Raw genomic sequence first — 17,168 nt, 5'->3', positions numbered from 1 at the left:
TCAATATAAAATCACATTCATTAGCATCCGTAGTGATAATAAGGAAACAGAAAGCAAGCCGTTAGTAAGATGGGAAGGGAGATAACTGGACCACAAGCGGCAATAAGTCCTAACACAGCTATTTACATCGGAGATACGCATTCATCTCCCCAAACAAGACCACACACGTCAGCAATGCTATAGACTAGAACAATATCAATCCAAGTCGACGACTTTTCAAATCACAATTAACATATGGGTTATCGTCATAACCAAGCCACATGTGGATAATCGTCATAACCAAGCCACCACATGTGGGTTATCTTCATAACCAAGTCACCACATGTGGGTTATCGTCATAACCAAGCCACCACATGTGGGTTATCGTCATCACCAAGATCCAACCGTCACCACATGTGGGTTATCGTCATCACGAGTCACTACATCTGGGTTATCGTCATAACAATACCACCACATGTGGGTTATAGTCATCACACACCATGTGGGTATCGTCATCACAAGTCACCACATGTGGGTATCGTCATCACCAAGTCACCACATGTGGGTTATCGTCATCACCAAGTCACCACATGTGGGTTATCGTCATCACCAAGTCACCACATGTGGGTTATCGTCATCACCAAGTCACCACATGTGGGTTATCGTCATCACCAAGTCACCACATGTGGGTTATCTTCATCACCAATTCACCACATGATATGATATCACACCAAATTTGCCGCAAGGGACATCTCTTTCCTCCAATGGAATATTATAACTTATATTCGATGTCACACACGTTACACCCAATAGTCCACACCAAACCAGCAGTAATCTTTAGGCTGTCATCTCAACTAAAACACTTAAATACTAATTAATATAATAATTGACCATAGCAAGAATCTCAGAAAACCAATGCGCGAGAAGATTTCAATCCAATCAACAATTACCTACATATGATTACCAGTCACCCAATCAACACAACACACTCACCATCCAATCAACAAACGACAAGGCGTATGCATGAGACATCAAATTATTCAATAGAAATCAAACAATATATAATACCGTCCTGTCTAAAATCATAACAAATAAGTAAGAGACATTTCTACCACATATGCTTGCTCACCTTATACGCTCATACATTTCCAAAAATGCAAATCAGTTTAAATAACGAAATAAGCAACAGAAAACCTGAAATAAAATAAGTTTTCTCTAAAAATTGATTTTTCTGATCCTTCATATATCAAGCAAGAAGTATACATAGAAGTGTGAGCGGTTAATGTCCCATCAGGGTAACATTTACAGAGAATAGCACCTTCAGTAAGCGGCAAAGTGAGTGTGAAACCTCGAGGGAGATGAGGATAATTCAGGAATACATTTATAGTGACTCAGCAACATCTAATCAAGCATCTTTTCATTCCGTGCGAGTAAATCGTGAAACATCTTTATTTTCAAGAATCAAATGCTAGTATACCCTGGAAGACATGATGCAATGACATTTTGAAAACAGAAAGTGTAATTATTTTTAACCGTAAAAGCACTGTGGTTTAACTAGATTCTATATAACCGGAGTATTTCCATCTATTTATACCCATAAGATATTAAAATAGAATAAATAAATATGGCTAGCTGCCTGTGTGTTCTATAGAAGTAAAATTAAAAACTTAATGGAGTATAATAGGTGAAGCAGATTATATAAACCAGCAGAAAGGCATTATAATTCCTCAACGTTCACCCGTATTACACATACACCTCACATGGCTCGCTCTACAACATATACACCAAATCAATAACCCCAAACCCTGCTCTCTTCACTATTCGAACATCCATAAGTACTATTTTAGACATAGACAATACATGTTCCTGTATTCCTTTCGTCAACTATATTAGGTATTAAAGGGTTTACTAAAATATGATGAAAAGCAAGACACGTGTTAGAGAAAGAAGAAGGTAATTCTAAAATACAACCGTTTAATGGTAATTTTGGATGTTAACCCGATTAAAATATTAACCACAAAATGTTCATACCACGATGTTCATTTATGTTCATAAATGTTAAATCAAACATAAAATCACAAAAAGAGACAAAAGGTTATGGCGAAATGGTTTACTTAAATGGTGGATGGTTCAACTACTAGGGAAACAGATGATCTGAAATGGAAATCTGGTTTAATACTCGGAGAAACATGGTGATGTGAGCCTGGTTGGCAACATGTTTTAAACAATGTAATGTGATGGGACTTATTCTGATCCTGATTTATAATTGATGAAGTGATCGTAGAATGAGTGAATGGCTTCACGGTTTATCAGGAATCGCCTGTATAACGCCTTTCTGCAGGAGAGGTCCGTTTTCGTCCCTCAGAAGGGCCGGCCACACCAGATAGTCCGTCTTGTGTCCGGGGTGGGAGTAGAAACCGAACTTAGATGTATCAGCATCCGACCCGTGTCTCACTTTGAACTGAAGGTACATTGGAGGCTGTTGAACCACCATCTCCCAGCTTAGCTCCAAACATTTCCGGATGTACGACTTAATCTCGGTTACTTCTCGTTCATGAACGTTACGCAAGTGACGAGATTTCTCAAAGTCCAGCTGACCGAGAAAATCCTGAAATAGAAAGTTTATAATCATGTATGTCTCGAAGTTAAATAAATCAAACTTTACTTTTTCTCTCTCCTTCCATCTAATACCAACGCATAAAAAATAATTTCCATTATCCAATAGAACAATTTTCACACATCTCTTTTCAAATGAAACAATATGATGGATACAAAATTATGAACCAATGATGAAAGTGACATTGTTGAAAAGTTTGTCTTCGTGGCCGAAACGATGGTTAAGCTTCTTAGTAACTTTATAAGATTCTCAGAAACTGTGGTTAGGTTAGAAATCTCCGAAACTCATTAGGATTATAATTTAGCAATGTGAGGATCATGAATTTATGTAAAGCGAACAGGGTAATAATCGTACATCGTAAAGGTGGTCCACGAACTCCTTGCTGGGTTTACGTCGGTACTCCGAGATGAGATCCCGTAGTACGGCAGGCACAGAGTCAGGGGGAGGCAGTTTCTGTAACCAAGGAAACAGGCTTATTGGTATCAATATTTTTCAGATACTGAAGTGAAATACACAAACAATGTCTATATTTATTTGTCGGTAATTCGGTGGCATAGTGTCGCATATTTCGCTAATGTTAGCCTAAACATGAGGTAATTCTGGATTAATTAAATAAATTCACATTCTCCCCGAAATCAAACAAGTGTTAAGTAATATTAATCATGAGTTGTCGTGTGGTACTGTATTGATACTCACGGCTGTGGATGTCCTCCTGGACAGCCCCCCACGGACCTGAGCAGCTGTCGGGTTACACAGTAGTGACCAAACCATGTCTATCTGCTGGCGGGCTATACGGCGGCAGTGCAGGTACACCTCCTGTACAATAAATGTATACATTAATACAAAATAAAAAGACACATCCCTGCTTAATATGACAGCATTCAAAATGAATAATATGACAGCATTCAAAATGAAAATGCAAATAAATCTCAGATCCTTGCAAGTCAAAATATGCCGGGACAGGCAGTGGGTCTCACGTAATCAAATCCGAACATTAAAAGTATGTACCAATAATCGGGGAAAAATTTCCAAAATTATCTTTGTATATATGAATTATTTATTCTATGTATATAAATTCTATCACTAGTTTCAGAGCTATTTTGTTTCTATGTGTATGGTTTTATGAAGAATGATATCATTGTTGGCCTTTTAAAGTTTAATGAAAGATTTGTAAAACCATTCTATACAGCACGATTTTGTGGAGTTTTTTCCCCACTACAATCACATAGGGTTCACATAATCTTAAAAAAAATGGAAAATGGTCGGGATACACCTTAAAACAATTCATATATTTAACACATCCTCTTATAAACAAAACAAAATTTCCTACACAATAATACCTCCTTGTGAAAATAGACCCAGCACAGAAAGCAACGACTGTAATATTCAACACAAATAGACTCACCATAGAAAACAACTTATGTATTCAACACAAATAGACCTAGCACAACACAAATAGACCTAGCACAGAAAACAACTTAGGTATTCAACACAAATAGATCCAGCACAGAAAACAACTGATGTATTCAACACAAATAGACCCATCACAGAAAAATTGTGTATTCAACACAAATAGACCCAGCATAGAAAACAACTTGTGTATTCAACACAAATAGACCTAGCACAGAAAACAACTTGTGTATTCAACACAAATAGACCCAGCACAGAAAACAACTTATGTATTCAACACAAATAGACCCAGCACAGAAAACAACTTATGTATTCAACACAAATAGACCCAGCACAGAAAACAACTGATATATTCAACACAAATAGACCCAGCACAGAAAACAACTGATATATTCAACACAAATAGACCCAGCACAGAAAACAACTTGTGTATTCAACACAAATAGACCCAACACAGAAAACAACTTGTGAATTCAACACAAATAGACCCAGCACAAAAACAACAACTCATGTATTCAACACTATCATCTTAATACAAAACACGCGTCCCTTGTAATAGTTTGTCTTTCCCAGTTCAAACAGTCACTTTTTTCTGGTAAATGGGACTGGTATAAGAAGTGAGCTTCATAAAGGTAAATAGAACATAAAATGTCCAATCACCTTACAACCAAACGTTGCGATATTCCAATTCCAATAAAAATATGTCTTTGGCATTACTTGTTAGATATTTGGCACCAGAACAAGCTTGGCAGCTAATTGTGTCCAATTCAACATGACCTATTGTATTTCTATTAGAATTAGAAACACTGTGCATGTAAATGGGAACTCCGTATACCTGTATCCTGACGAAGCCTTCAGGCGTGACAGCCAGACCAAGCGTGGGGAATCCCACATGGCCTATATATTACATAAGAGCCTTAAAAAGAGGTACCAATCGATGGGAAGTCTAGTTATAAATGTCATGCTAGCTAGCAGTCTTACAAACATTAATGTGCTATCGTCTGTTCTATACATAACATGAACTTACAGCTGTTCAACTCTATTGCTGGCCATCAAAATACAAGTTGCACTTCAAGATTCGAGAAAGGATTATAGATCGAGTTTGAGGGTTACTAATACCAACTCATTTGTGGATTATAGATCGAGTTTGAGAGTTACTAATACCAACTCATTTGTGGATTATAGATCCAGTTTTAGAGTTACTAATACCAACTCATTTGTGGATTATAGATCCAGTTTTAGAGTTACTAATACCAACTCATTTGTGGATTATAGATCCAGTTTTAGAGTTACTAATACCAACTCATTTGTGGATTATAGATCCAGTTTTGAGAGTTACTAATACCAACTCATTTGTGGATTATAGATCCAGTTTTAGAGTTACTAATACCAACTCATTTGTGGATTATAGATCCAGTTTTAGAGTTACTAATACCAACTCATTTGTGGATTATAGATCCAGTTTTAGAGTTACTAATACCAACTCATTTGTGGATTATAGATCCAGTTTTAGAGTTACTAATACCAACTCATTTGTGGATTATAGATCCAGTTTTGAGAGTTACTAATACCAACTCATTTGTGGATTATAGATCCAGTTTTGAGAGTTACTAATACCAACTCATTTGTGGATTTTGTTACAGCAGATCCCACTATCGATAAAGATTCCTTCAGATGGGCTTTAAGAGCATCATCAAGTACTTGGAGCTTTAATTCACATTCATGAACGGCTGACAACATTCTCGTGTAGCGTGTAAAATTAATGTCATCATTTCTTCAGTCTACAGTGTTTCATTTCATTTACACGTACGCTAGCATTAATATCCTCGGCATATACATTACTGCCTTATATCTATCCCTTTCATTTACACATACGCTAGCAATTTAACCATCCATAGTTACATGGCAGCATCAAATAAAGTCATTGTCTTACAAATGTTACATTTATTTCCATCTACATGTATCATCAGCTGACATGACCATCATCATCATGTATAAAATAGCATAAACTATCGACAACATCTTATAACAGATTACTTATTTTACATTCACTATCAATTAGCAATGTCATCATCCCCAGAATTGTACAATAGTATAACTAACTATACGTGCTACATTATCGTTTACCTGTTCAGTGACAACACAGCTAAACAGATGACATTAGGTGGGATCCATTCCTAGGATGTAAATACGTGTCCATTATGCTGGCGTATTTATTTTAACTTACAGTTTGTGTATATATTAGTTACATTATGTGTTATAACACAATCGACATTTAAAAAAACCCCAACGTATTACTTTAAAACGATCCAGCAATTTAAAAAGTTCCAAGAACAAAATGTGAGCTAAAACAATTAGGAAAGCAGTAAACATGAACTGAAAGGACGGCCAAAAATTGCAAGCAACACCACAACAACAAAGAAAGTGAAACAAACGGATATTATAAACGCACATTAACAATGGTTACCCAAACAACAAATACAATCTGAATTGTTGTAGATAATATTAGCAGTTTTCTGTAGGACCAGTTATCTGGTGTTTTGTGAGTAAAGACAATGACTGACCGTGCAGAAGTCCATGAGGATCTGGAGAGCCTTTTTCTCGTCCCTTTTGAATGTTGTTGTGAGCTTGTCGAAGGCATTGGCCCATTTATCGCAGTACAACTCCTTGTGGAATCTCTCTGAAATGGCCACTGGTACATCCTCGTCCACATTCATTGTGACGAGGTTGACATCCTCCCTCTCTATTACCTCATCCGCTGTAACACTCCGGTACCTGTAAATACAACATTTAAACCAAGTTATTTCATAATCATTTTATATAATTTTATGGGTCTTCGAAATTTCAAGCGTTTATTCAATTTTTGTATGTTACATTACGATTGCATTTGTAATTATCTTATTGGCTGCTTAATTTACCTAAAGTTCAATTGTTTGACAACCGTTTTCTTTCCTTCTTTTATTTTATTATCATTATTGTTTTAAAATCACATTTCAAAGGAAAAGTTCCATGTCACAGAAATTATTTTGCTTTCACGAAAGGGTAAATTTTAAAGTCGAGAATATGTACACATATATCAATCAAACAAACTATAGTAATGCCAAAATAAAGAGATAAAAAAACAGCTCAAAAACAGCATTATAAAGCAAACAAATTGTATACTATGTATCTATATATTGGCTATCAATGTGTATCAATTTGATCGGACTGGTCTACAGACACGGATCCTCGATATTTCAGGGGTTACTGTCACTGCTGCAATATCCACTCATGGAATATGTTATAATCATAGCAAAACTGAAGACATTTCAGGAAAAAAACCTGACTAATCACAGCCCTACAGAGTCCTTCTTTGACGATTACGTAGAGAGTCACGCCCAATAGTACACCATTATTCGATTCTGTTGATGTACATTTAATAACCAAACTATCTGTCTCATCTGCTGTCGCACAAAGAACTCTCAGTTTTGCTATGATGAAGTCAAGAGGTGGATATAAAGACAGTGATAGTAACCCATGGATTATCGAGGATGTAGGTAACATTTTTTAAGATTAACTTGAATGGATGTTTTATGTATGGAGATATAACACAAAATGAGTGTTTATGATGAGAGTACACTCTGTTTTATCTGTGTTATAGATCCATAAGATATCACATTAAGGTAATCTTTCTAATTCAATCTAATCTCGTGAAATTTTCAATTTCTTGAGGGACATTTTTTCTATGAAATCTTTGTGCCGTGGTTACAGCCAATCACAGACAACCTTACAAACGAGTCGTCATTTTTACGTAATGAGAAGATATCATAATTTTAGTCAATGAATACGCTCGTTACAATGAAGATTAAATCTTTTTGACATTTTGACGCCTACTTAACAGAGAGAGGTTACTATAACATGCACAGATGGACTACATCGTAAATGCAACATCAATCTGCAACTCAGGGAACAATAACTCAACGAGAAATAATATCGGTGGCAGCACTGGAATCAAATATCCTGTTTAAAGGTCAACTAACGTGAACAGTTACGCATATTTTGTCAAAAGAAAGAAACTGATTTCAAAGTGAATAAATAACAAGAATTCGAAAGGAGGTCATTTATACCCCGTACTTACAGAATCTTCATTAGCCTGTGTACAAACAGCGACAAATAAATGCTTCATATATTCATGAACAGAGACTTGTGTATCACTTTAGTCATGATGGAACGATATAAGGTGAACCTTACCCTAGATGTCATCATCAAAGAACATTAAAATAACTGGTGACTTACCTAAATGAACATTGGCTTAGATAGAACCGGCACAAGTCATGTTAATATAGTATTTTATCAAATTTTATTGATGTATTAATATTATGACCCCAAAAATAGATTGAACACAACGTATATGTAATTCAAACATGATAACTCACTTCCGTTCCTAGCGTAACATTCATAAAACTTGTATGCAATGTGCTTTGGCGGCTCCAATAGTGCACTCTTGTTCAATTCCAGTTCTGATGTGTTCATCTATCATTTGATTAGTACAAGTTGGTATAAGCTGTGCACTTGCTAAAAGATTAGTTAATAAAAAATACACTTACCTTTCCATGAGATCCTGATACTTTTGCCGAATATCCTTCATGTCTGCTTCCAACTTCGAGTATTTCTCTTCCTCTTCTTTCAGCTGCACGGTTGCTTTTTCGTAACGTGTCGTCACTTCCCGTAATTCCTGTTCTTTCTGTGCTCCTGAATTAGATGCTTCTGCCATCGCCCCCTCTTGGCTTTTCAGCAGAATCTCTTGGTCCTTGATGGTCTGTTTAAGCTGAGCTGTTTCTGCAGAGTACGCTTCAACTTGGACACTAAGAGCATTCTTTTGGTCCTCGATTTGGGTCAGTCTGAGCTCCATATCCGAGTAGGAATGTGAGAGAGCTCCCACTTCCTTGGTCAGACTGGAGTGGTCTTCCTCTGCCACCGACAGTCGCTGGACCACCTTCATAGAGATGGCTTCCATAGCCTCCTCGTCGTCCTTGCTTACCTCCAGGCGAATGATCCGACACTCCAGTTCTTGGAGACTCTTGAGCAAACCCATTACATCATCGCTAATTTGTTCCCGATTACCTTCAATTATTTCCAATCTCTCTGATAATTTTTCGTCTTTGCGTTCACGGTCTAAATCCTCCTCGATCTTTTCAACTTTTTCCACAACTGGTTCATACGCAGAACAAACTCTGTCTAGATGCCCTATGGCCTCCAGGATTTCCTCTCGGCCTTTTGCATTGTCCAAATCATTCTCGCTTCTAGCATTAGCATTTAAATAACTTTCCGCTCTAGCACGCTGTGTTTCTACCTCAACTAAAAGGTCATCTTTTTCCTTTTTCAGAGTATCTACCTCGCCCCGTAGTTTCCCCATCAATTTTGTCGATTCCTCTGCCTCTGTGCTTTTCTTCCTCTCCTCGTCCTTGAGTTCGTCTATGGTGGCCTTGAGACGGTCATTCTCGCGCTCCACCTGTGTTACCCTAGTCCTCATTAGCAGTAGTTCCGGTTCATGGTCCTGACTCGACACGGCCGGTACGGCATTCTTCGCGAAGTTCTTTGGCAGGTTTTGTTTCGCCGCCTCCCCGGTCGGCGCGTTATTGTCTGCTCTGCTCTCCTGGCTGGTCTCGTCTGGTATTGCGGAACTCTGATCTCCGTCCGTCTTCGATTTGTCCTTCCTCTGTTGGAATTTCTCGTGGAGTTCCTTGAGTAAAGGACTAACTGGTTCCTCCGCCTTGGAATGGCTGTCCTGGGCTTTCTCAACCTGCCGGAGTTTGGCATTTTCTATGTTTACCTGGAAATACACAAAGACAACCACTACATTTATACGATAAAAGGCAGAAAGTGGGGAAGATAAACCTAGGCATGTCTTATGGTAGATTTATTGCATTTGAAATGTTATCACTAGACTATAGTAACAAATACATAAAGAAGCAATATCATAAACGTTCCCGCCATCATATGACGACACGGAAAGCATACCAAAGTATCCCAAACAGACATGCACTGATGTCACATATAAAGGTGAGGTCAAGTTATAACGATCTAAGGAAGATGAAACCGTCAGACTGCATCATTCTGGAGCTTCACTGAACGATCGTTGGAGCTTTAGTTAGAATATAGGAACTATCATTTGTTGGTTAGCGTTCATATTCAGAGAAAGTTACTTCTTGCTGTAGCTGGCATATGTTTGATCAGAATGGTTTATATTTACTAGGCGTACATTAACTCCGCAGTCAGAGTCTCTAAACCAAATCTTAGATAGGTGAACGGAACCCTGAAAGTATACAACCAACGAGGAACAGTAATAATATCCGGGTCTTTTAATGTGATTCGATTAAGTGCGTTTACTGTGATTTTGCTTTAGTAAAATTACCATGCGGTATATCCATAAATTATTAATTTACTGTGTATACATATTATCTCCGTTTGTACAATCTTAACGTTATGGGTGCAGTAGTTTTCATACTCGCGAATCAAGAACAGCTTTTAATATTCTATTCACTCCCAAAAGTTACCAACATTTTGAGAATTGCAATACTTACAATACATATAGGGTTTTATTTTACAAAGTCAAGTAAGAGTTCAAAATTAATTTAGCAGTACTGCCAAAAACCATAATAGAGTATATCCGGTCGGACCATGAAGCCAAGTTGTGGTCTATCATTTCACTTTTTACCGTGGTATTAGTAATTATAAAGCGACTTCTTCACGCATGTTATCATCTAAACATGTAAAAGCTCACATGTAAAAACAAGAAATATACCTTGCATAAAATACGTGTTGTAACTAATGTCTATAAAGTATCGTACACGTCTGTCCATGCCTTAGTTTGAATGCTTTTCACAGCTTAATTCATCCAACCTAATGATTTTCAATAGCTTTCTAAAGAAAAATATCATGTCAACATTTTTATCCAGTTATGGTACATTTTCAATTCTATTCAATTTTATTGCTTCCTTACATCAATAATGTTGTATGTATAAGAATACGACACCGCGATAATATATGTCACACTATATCCGCCAAAAATGCGAGTATACCGGGTTTTAGATAGACACTGAATGAAGGATCATGAGTAACGTGACGCTACCCAAATTCGAACGCTACCTGAATTGAAATGGAATACTTTTAAAATTTGTTATACAGAATTTCCCGGTTACAATCAAAACTACGAATAACTCTCCTGAACAAAAATTAAGGTGTTAAATAGTAAAGTTAAGAAAAGTGGTTTAGAACATTTGTCGTCTTTATCGGAGGGGTAGATTTTAAAATAATAGTATATTAGGAGGTGAAACTATCACCTTGAGGAGCATACTGGTTATAAAATAGCTCTCTCCCTCCCCATCTCTCTCTTTCTCGCTCTTCCCTCACTCTCTCTCTGTCTGTCTCAAATACAACTTTATATATTATGTATATCTTATCTTGTAAATGCCATCTTGTCTACGGGCTTTATATAAGTTAACAAAAGTTGTACAACCTGTGTCCAATCCCATTGAACATTTTGCAATAAAATATGTTTAAAGGCCCACTACCTTTCCGGAGCAAAATTTATAGGTTTCTTAAAAACATTAATAACAAAAGAAAATATATATCGATGGCTTAAGATGAGGTTACAACACCAAACATATGCAAGATTTCCTGTCTAATGTACGATATCAGTGGAGATTCATTTCGCTGTTTTGCCGTCTGGCGCAGTGATAGTCAACTACCGCGCGGCATTTAGGACGACGGCGGGAAACATAAAACGACCCGCGTTATGAAAATTAACATTTTATTTATTCTAATTAAACAGTTCTGAAGTGATGATAAGTATGCTAGTAAACGTGTAGTTAATAACTTCTGCGACTCTACAAAATTATTGATCTCGTTTTACATTCCTATTTTAAAAATTAAAAGCCGTTTCGGAAAGGTAGTGGCCCTTTAAAACAAATCAAATAGTAATTGTGACAATTATTAGGTGTTATTTTCTTTCCGGTTACTTATTATCTGTATTTAAAAACGAAAATAATGAAATTGTGAATAAATCCGGGAAACGACGTCGTGCGACAACCCTAAAAAGACCATTAATTTTAACACAAGAAACATAAATGCACAATGGGATATTTTTGACAGATATGTGACCTAAATCAGCTAACAAAAATGTTTGAAATTTCCTTAAATTAATTCGATTTTTTTTTATGATATCTATACATTATTTTAATCAAAGCTCTCTATTTCAAAATATAAGCACTGCTGACAAGTAAACAAATCATGAAATTAAAACTGAAGGCATCTATTTGTGGAAAGTTAAAAGAAAAATCTGGATTCATGCACACGTTCGAAATTTTTCACAATTATCTTCCAAAAGTGTTCCAATTTGGGTAGCGTCACCCTCGATACTCCAGTTTCATTGACGTTATATCTGCCCCTGGACTATCCAATAGTAAATCTGGAGGCAGTTCAGGAGAACAAAACTGACCAATCACAGGCCAGCAGAGACTACCTTTTAAAGATTACAGAGAGGGCCACGCCCAACTTTAAAGAAACACAGACAAACAGTGTACCTTTAAACAATTCCTTGAACACAGTCACCCAGTTTACCTTTAAACAATTCCTTTGGTGTACATCAAAGGATCAAATTAATAATTAGGCCTACATGTGTCTTCTGTTGCCCCTAGTTTTACTACGAGAAATAGTACAGTACAGGGGCGGATATAACGTCAGTGATAGTAACTCCTGGAGTATTGGATTGTACAATTGAATGAATACCTCCTTTGCCAAGCTACATCTGATTAATAATATTCGAATACAACAACAAAATTGTACAGTAATGTCTGTCAGACAGATTGCTAAGTGGACGCCAGTCAGAACATATGAAAAACATGAATTAACTGTTACTAAGCAAATCACATTACTGTTGCAGTACTAATCAGAAATATAAACTGTGATCGTATTTATCTGCTAGTGACGGCAACTAAATCATTACTTAGTGAATATGTGGATACCTTCCGTCTTGTTCGGTGTGAATGTTGATATAAATACGAAAACAGCAGCCTTCTAATATGTTGCAGTGCACAAAACGTCACATCTACTTCCGGTTTTTCCATGACGTCATTTCGACGTCATTTACGTGTAAATCTAATGGCGGAAAACAAACATTCGTCCGTCCGGAATGAATCCGGATATAATTATCCATATACTTTTTTTATTCTTATTTCATTTCCTCAATATTTTGTCAATAATATTCTGCACAAAAGCCATTTCAAGATATTGCATTATTGCCTTCTAAAACTGGAAAATATTACTAATAATATCACCTTTCTCCACACAAAAAAAAAGTTTTGATATCTTGCGCCATTCAGAAGAATATGTCAATAAAGTGAAAGAATATATACGCATCAAAGAGATAGTTTCCATAGAAGTAACTTTGACTCTGAAGTTCTGCATTGTTATTTTTACAGCTGGAATACTACCTGAAGTGGAGACTTCTGAACAGGCTGTGCCTCCTCGGGTTTGATTTCCTCGGCAGCAGGGGTCGCTCCCTCATCTTCTTTCTCTGGGACTGGTTCCGGCTTTCTCTGTTCAAATAGAAAAAGAAATGCATTTCAGTTTTAATATCATTCCGCGAGCCCTATACAACTGACAAAAGTCAAAATATTCATCTAATAGATGATTATTACAAAACTTGATTTATGGAAAAAAAACTTAGTTGACATTATAATCAGGGAAATGGTTGCTCATAGTGTGATTTATCGCTGATTAAAAAATCGTTGGAAACGGTAGTTTATTTTTTATTTTTTTATAGTCATCGCAAATTATAGATCCATTTCACAAAATAAATTAATTGGAATAAAACGTGTCGGTGATGAAGAGTTTTGTCCCTTGACTAATTTATAGAAAATGTTATGATAAAACGAGGGATGCCAGCGTGACAAAGACCAGTCGTCTGGTGTTCAACTACAGATCAATGGCGTGAAAGGAAGTCGACTGTGTACACAGTCCGTCTATAGCTATCTGCTGTGATGGTGACTAGCCGGATTGATCCCGAACTGACCGATTTCTGAAAACGGTTTTATATCTCAACTAAAGATCAATAATCTCTATTTCAAAGCTGAAGCAAGTTTTTTTTTAAATATTTTCGTGATGAATTTGATCTATCTTTTCTTTTTAGTGCGCACAATATTGAATCTAGGCTATATGACATTAAGTTCCTTTATAAAGTGGTTTCACAATAGATCTGTACACATATAAATAACAAAAAAGTACCGATTTTATCCTTACTCCCTCCGTCCAAGGGTCAAAGCAACTGAGTGGTTGTTCATTTCTGCGTTACAACTTACTACGGCTAGCCCCATTTTCACCAATGTATCATATTATTTTAAGCTCTCCAACACGGTGTCGCAGGATCAAATCCTACATGTACGTGGGATACTATTCGGTGTATTTCTCTGGATACTCCAGGTTTCATCCATCCCCTTAACCTGATTATTATTCGGTATAAATCTTTGATCCAAATAAATGGTTATGCCCCAGCCTCTGGACCATGAATTCAAGGCCACAGACATTTGCTGCACCTGACAGTGAGTACCGAAACAAAAATTTGAATTTTCTTAAAAACAATAATAGCATACGAAGGGCAGCATATGATACAAAAATCTGTATCCTACGATGAGGTTACAACACCGAACAACTGCAAGATGTCCTGTGTAATCAATGTTAACAGTGAAAATTCATTAGAGCACGAACGCGCGGTAATTAGGACGACGGCGGGAACATAAGACGACCGGCGTTATGAAGATTAACATTTGGTTTATATTAAAATGGCCATGGCTGTAAATATGATATGACATAAAAACAATCACCAAAAATCTATTCCGTGCATATAGATTATCAGTTCTTTGACTATAGCTTGACTCCCAGGCAAATAATAACTGCTCCCCTACAACACTATGTAGTAATATAAGCTGACTTTCAGCTGAAGATCAGTTCGAGGGCAGGAGTGGAATAGTCAAATAGCTTTACCGATTCCCTGATACGTTTTATTGTAATAACACGCACTGCTGAGTGATTTGACGATATTTAACAGCATAATCGTCTGTCCCGCAAGTACCGTTAATCAGGCATTGTCTCAAGTGGCCTGGTGGGATACAAACAGTACATACAATAATGTACATATATGTAGTAATCGTGTACAAATATCGGTAGACTAATAATTCCAACGAGTCATGTTTAAAAATACACCAGAATGTCAATAAAATGTACATGTACATGTATAGTATGGTACCAGGGTTTATTTCAGGAGATAACGCAATCAATTCACTCGTTACGAGTACTAAATATCCATGTATGAAATATGAAAATGTATATATCCAAGGAGTTTGATCAGATGAGATCATATCTAGCAATCATATATATATACAATTCGTAAGGTACAGTATGGGCTATTATCATTTAATCAAACTTCTTGCGTATAATTCTACCGGAGTCATTATATATGTGTATTGCAATTAAGTAGGGTAACTAAATAAAAATTGTTCTGAAAACGGTCGAATCAAACCATATATATGGGGCATGTTAATCAAAATATTTATTTCTTAACTCAATAAATCTATATGTGTTTTATATTCTGTTACTGAATCACCAATAGATAATTACTGGCGACGTCGGTGATGAGACAACACCTGCTGTACCGTGATAATCAGCTGTCGCTACCTAGCGGGGTCCAGGCCATGTGGTCCACATACAATACACACACGTGGTGGGATAACGGTATACCGTGTTATGTATTTTTCAACATTGTATTACATTGTTGTACTTGTATCAAAATTGTCGATTATCGTAGACATAGAGTATATTTACATGTATGTATATGCAATAAGAACACATGTCGGTAGTCATGTGACCCGGTTACGTTTCTGTATTTATGGCAGCTGTTTATGTGTATTGCTAGTGTATATAAATTGTCGGCACACATACACACACGTGTGATTCCACAGTGTCCGTATTTCTTACCTTCCTATCCTCTGGCTCTTTCCCTTTCTTCTTTTTGGATTTCTTTAGTGGATTTTTGCCCCCGATACAAGAGAAAAATGCCGACATTATCACAACTTCCACCCACGGTTTTACCGGGTCCCACTCGATCGATAGTCAGAACACGTTATCCTCAGATAGCGAGGATTTCCGGAAATCCAGCATAAAATAAACAACTATTTCTATGGCTAGCCTGTTCTGTATTGAGGTCTTATCCAATAGGTAGATTTAGAAGCTAGATAGTTTCACATCCAGCGATCAGACCAAGAAATGCACATCAAAAACATGGTCGGCACTTTCGTTATCACAGTGCACATTTAGCTACCAACCTTGGCCGGGGAGCGGTTATTACTTGACTCGACATCGAGAAAATCGATAAAGGATGTATTTTCTTTGTTCGATAACAAAATATTTGAACCCCTGAGAGACCAATTAAAACAAACACTCTCTTATTCCTTTATGGTTATTACGCATGGAACATTGAATTATGATTTAGGGTTAATCTGTTCAGTGCCTTCTAAAACACATACAGTACACATCTTGTGAATAATGTTACGTGTATGTATATATCGGAGACTCCTGCTAGACGATTCATACATAATATATAACGTACTACTAACCATAGAGTCCAAAACCAATACGGGTTTCACGACGTATTGTCACAATCATCAGAAGTTCTAATTTACTGGTGCGTCTCCTCACCAATTTCGAAAAAAAAAAAATGGAAAAAAATGAATTTATTTGATTTTTAAATTGAATTTTACGCTTTAAAATTTCAACGTATTGGATAACATAATGAATGATACCGTTGGTGATTGTAAAGCTATCAAATTTATCTTGAGGAAGACACTAACAAAAATGTAGGTTTTACTATAAAAGATTCTGAACCGCTTGGGTTGAGATCCCACAGGGGAAGAAAGATTCTATTATTCCTAAAAAAAGAAACCTTGTGAAATTGAATCTATTAGCTCTAAACATTTAATTTAATTATTCGTTGCGTTAATTATACATAATTGATACAATCGTGTAAATACAAACTATGGAATGTTTGGATTAGAAACAAGTTTAAAGCTTATACATATATATTCATTTCCTAGCTTTGACGTACAGTCCAATGAATTAATTTGCTAAG

General features: G+C 36.5%; 1 protein-coding gene across 3 annotated transcripts; it reads right to left on the bottom strand.

Annotated features, from left to right (window-relative positions):
- Positions 1-503: 503 nt before the first annotated feature.
- Positions 504-16,376, bottom strand: LOC138327485 (myosin heavy chain, clone 203-like). 3 transcript variants are annotated; one of them, XM_069273609.1, is made up of 8 exons: positions 16,019-16,376; positions 13,480-13,584; positions 8,593-9,818; positions 8,124-8,138; positions 6,571-6,781; positions 3,293-3,412; positions 2,951-3,049; positions 504-2,587 (listed from the first exon to the last, which is right to left on the bottom strand). In XM_069273609.1, the coding sequence occupies exons 1-8, from the start codon at positions 16,103-16,105 to the stop codon at positions 2,279-2,281; spliced, it is 2,172 nt and encodes a 723-aa protein (XP_069129710.1). In that variant the 5' UTR covers positions 16,106-16,376; the 3' UTR covers positions 504-2,278. The 3 variants fall into 3 exon arrangements, with proteins under 3 accessions (XP_069129710.1, XP_069129711.1, XP_069129712.1); XM_069273610.1 differs by lacking the exon at positions 8,124-8,138; XM_069273611.1 differs by lacking the exons at positions 13,480-13,584; positions 16,019-16,376 and adding an exon at positions 13,012-13,139.
- Positions 16,377-17,168: the final 792 nt, after the last annotated feature.

The sequence above is a fragment of the Argopecten irradians genome, chromosome 7, assembly GCF_041381155.1.
Source record: "Argopecten irradians isolate NY chromosome 7, Ai_NY, whole genome shotgun sequence".
Lineage (NCBI taxonomy): Eukaryota > Metazoa > Mollusca > Bivalvia > Pectinida > Pectinidae > Argopecten > Argopecten irradians.
This window is presented reverse-complemented; position numbering and strand designations above follow the sequence as displayed.

Coding starts and splice junctions, on each gene's coding strand:
- LOC138327485 (XM_069273609.1), bottom strand. CDS start 16,105: ATGTCGGCATTTTTCTCTTGTATCGGGGGCAAAAATCCACTAAAGAAA. Junction 9,819..13,479: donor TTCAGAAGTCTCCACTTCAG/GTAGTATTCCAG, acceptor GTGTATTTCCAG/GTAAACATAGAAAATGCCAA. Junction 3,413..6,570: donor TCCTCATGGACTTCTGCACG/GTCAGTCATTGT, acceptor TTTATTGTACAG/GAGGTGTACCTGCACTGCCG.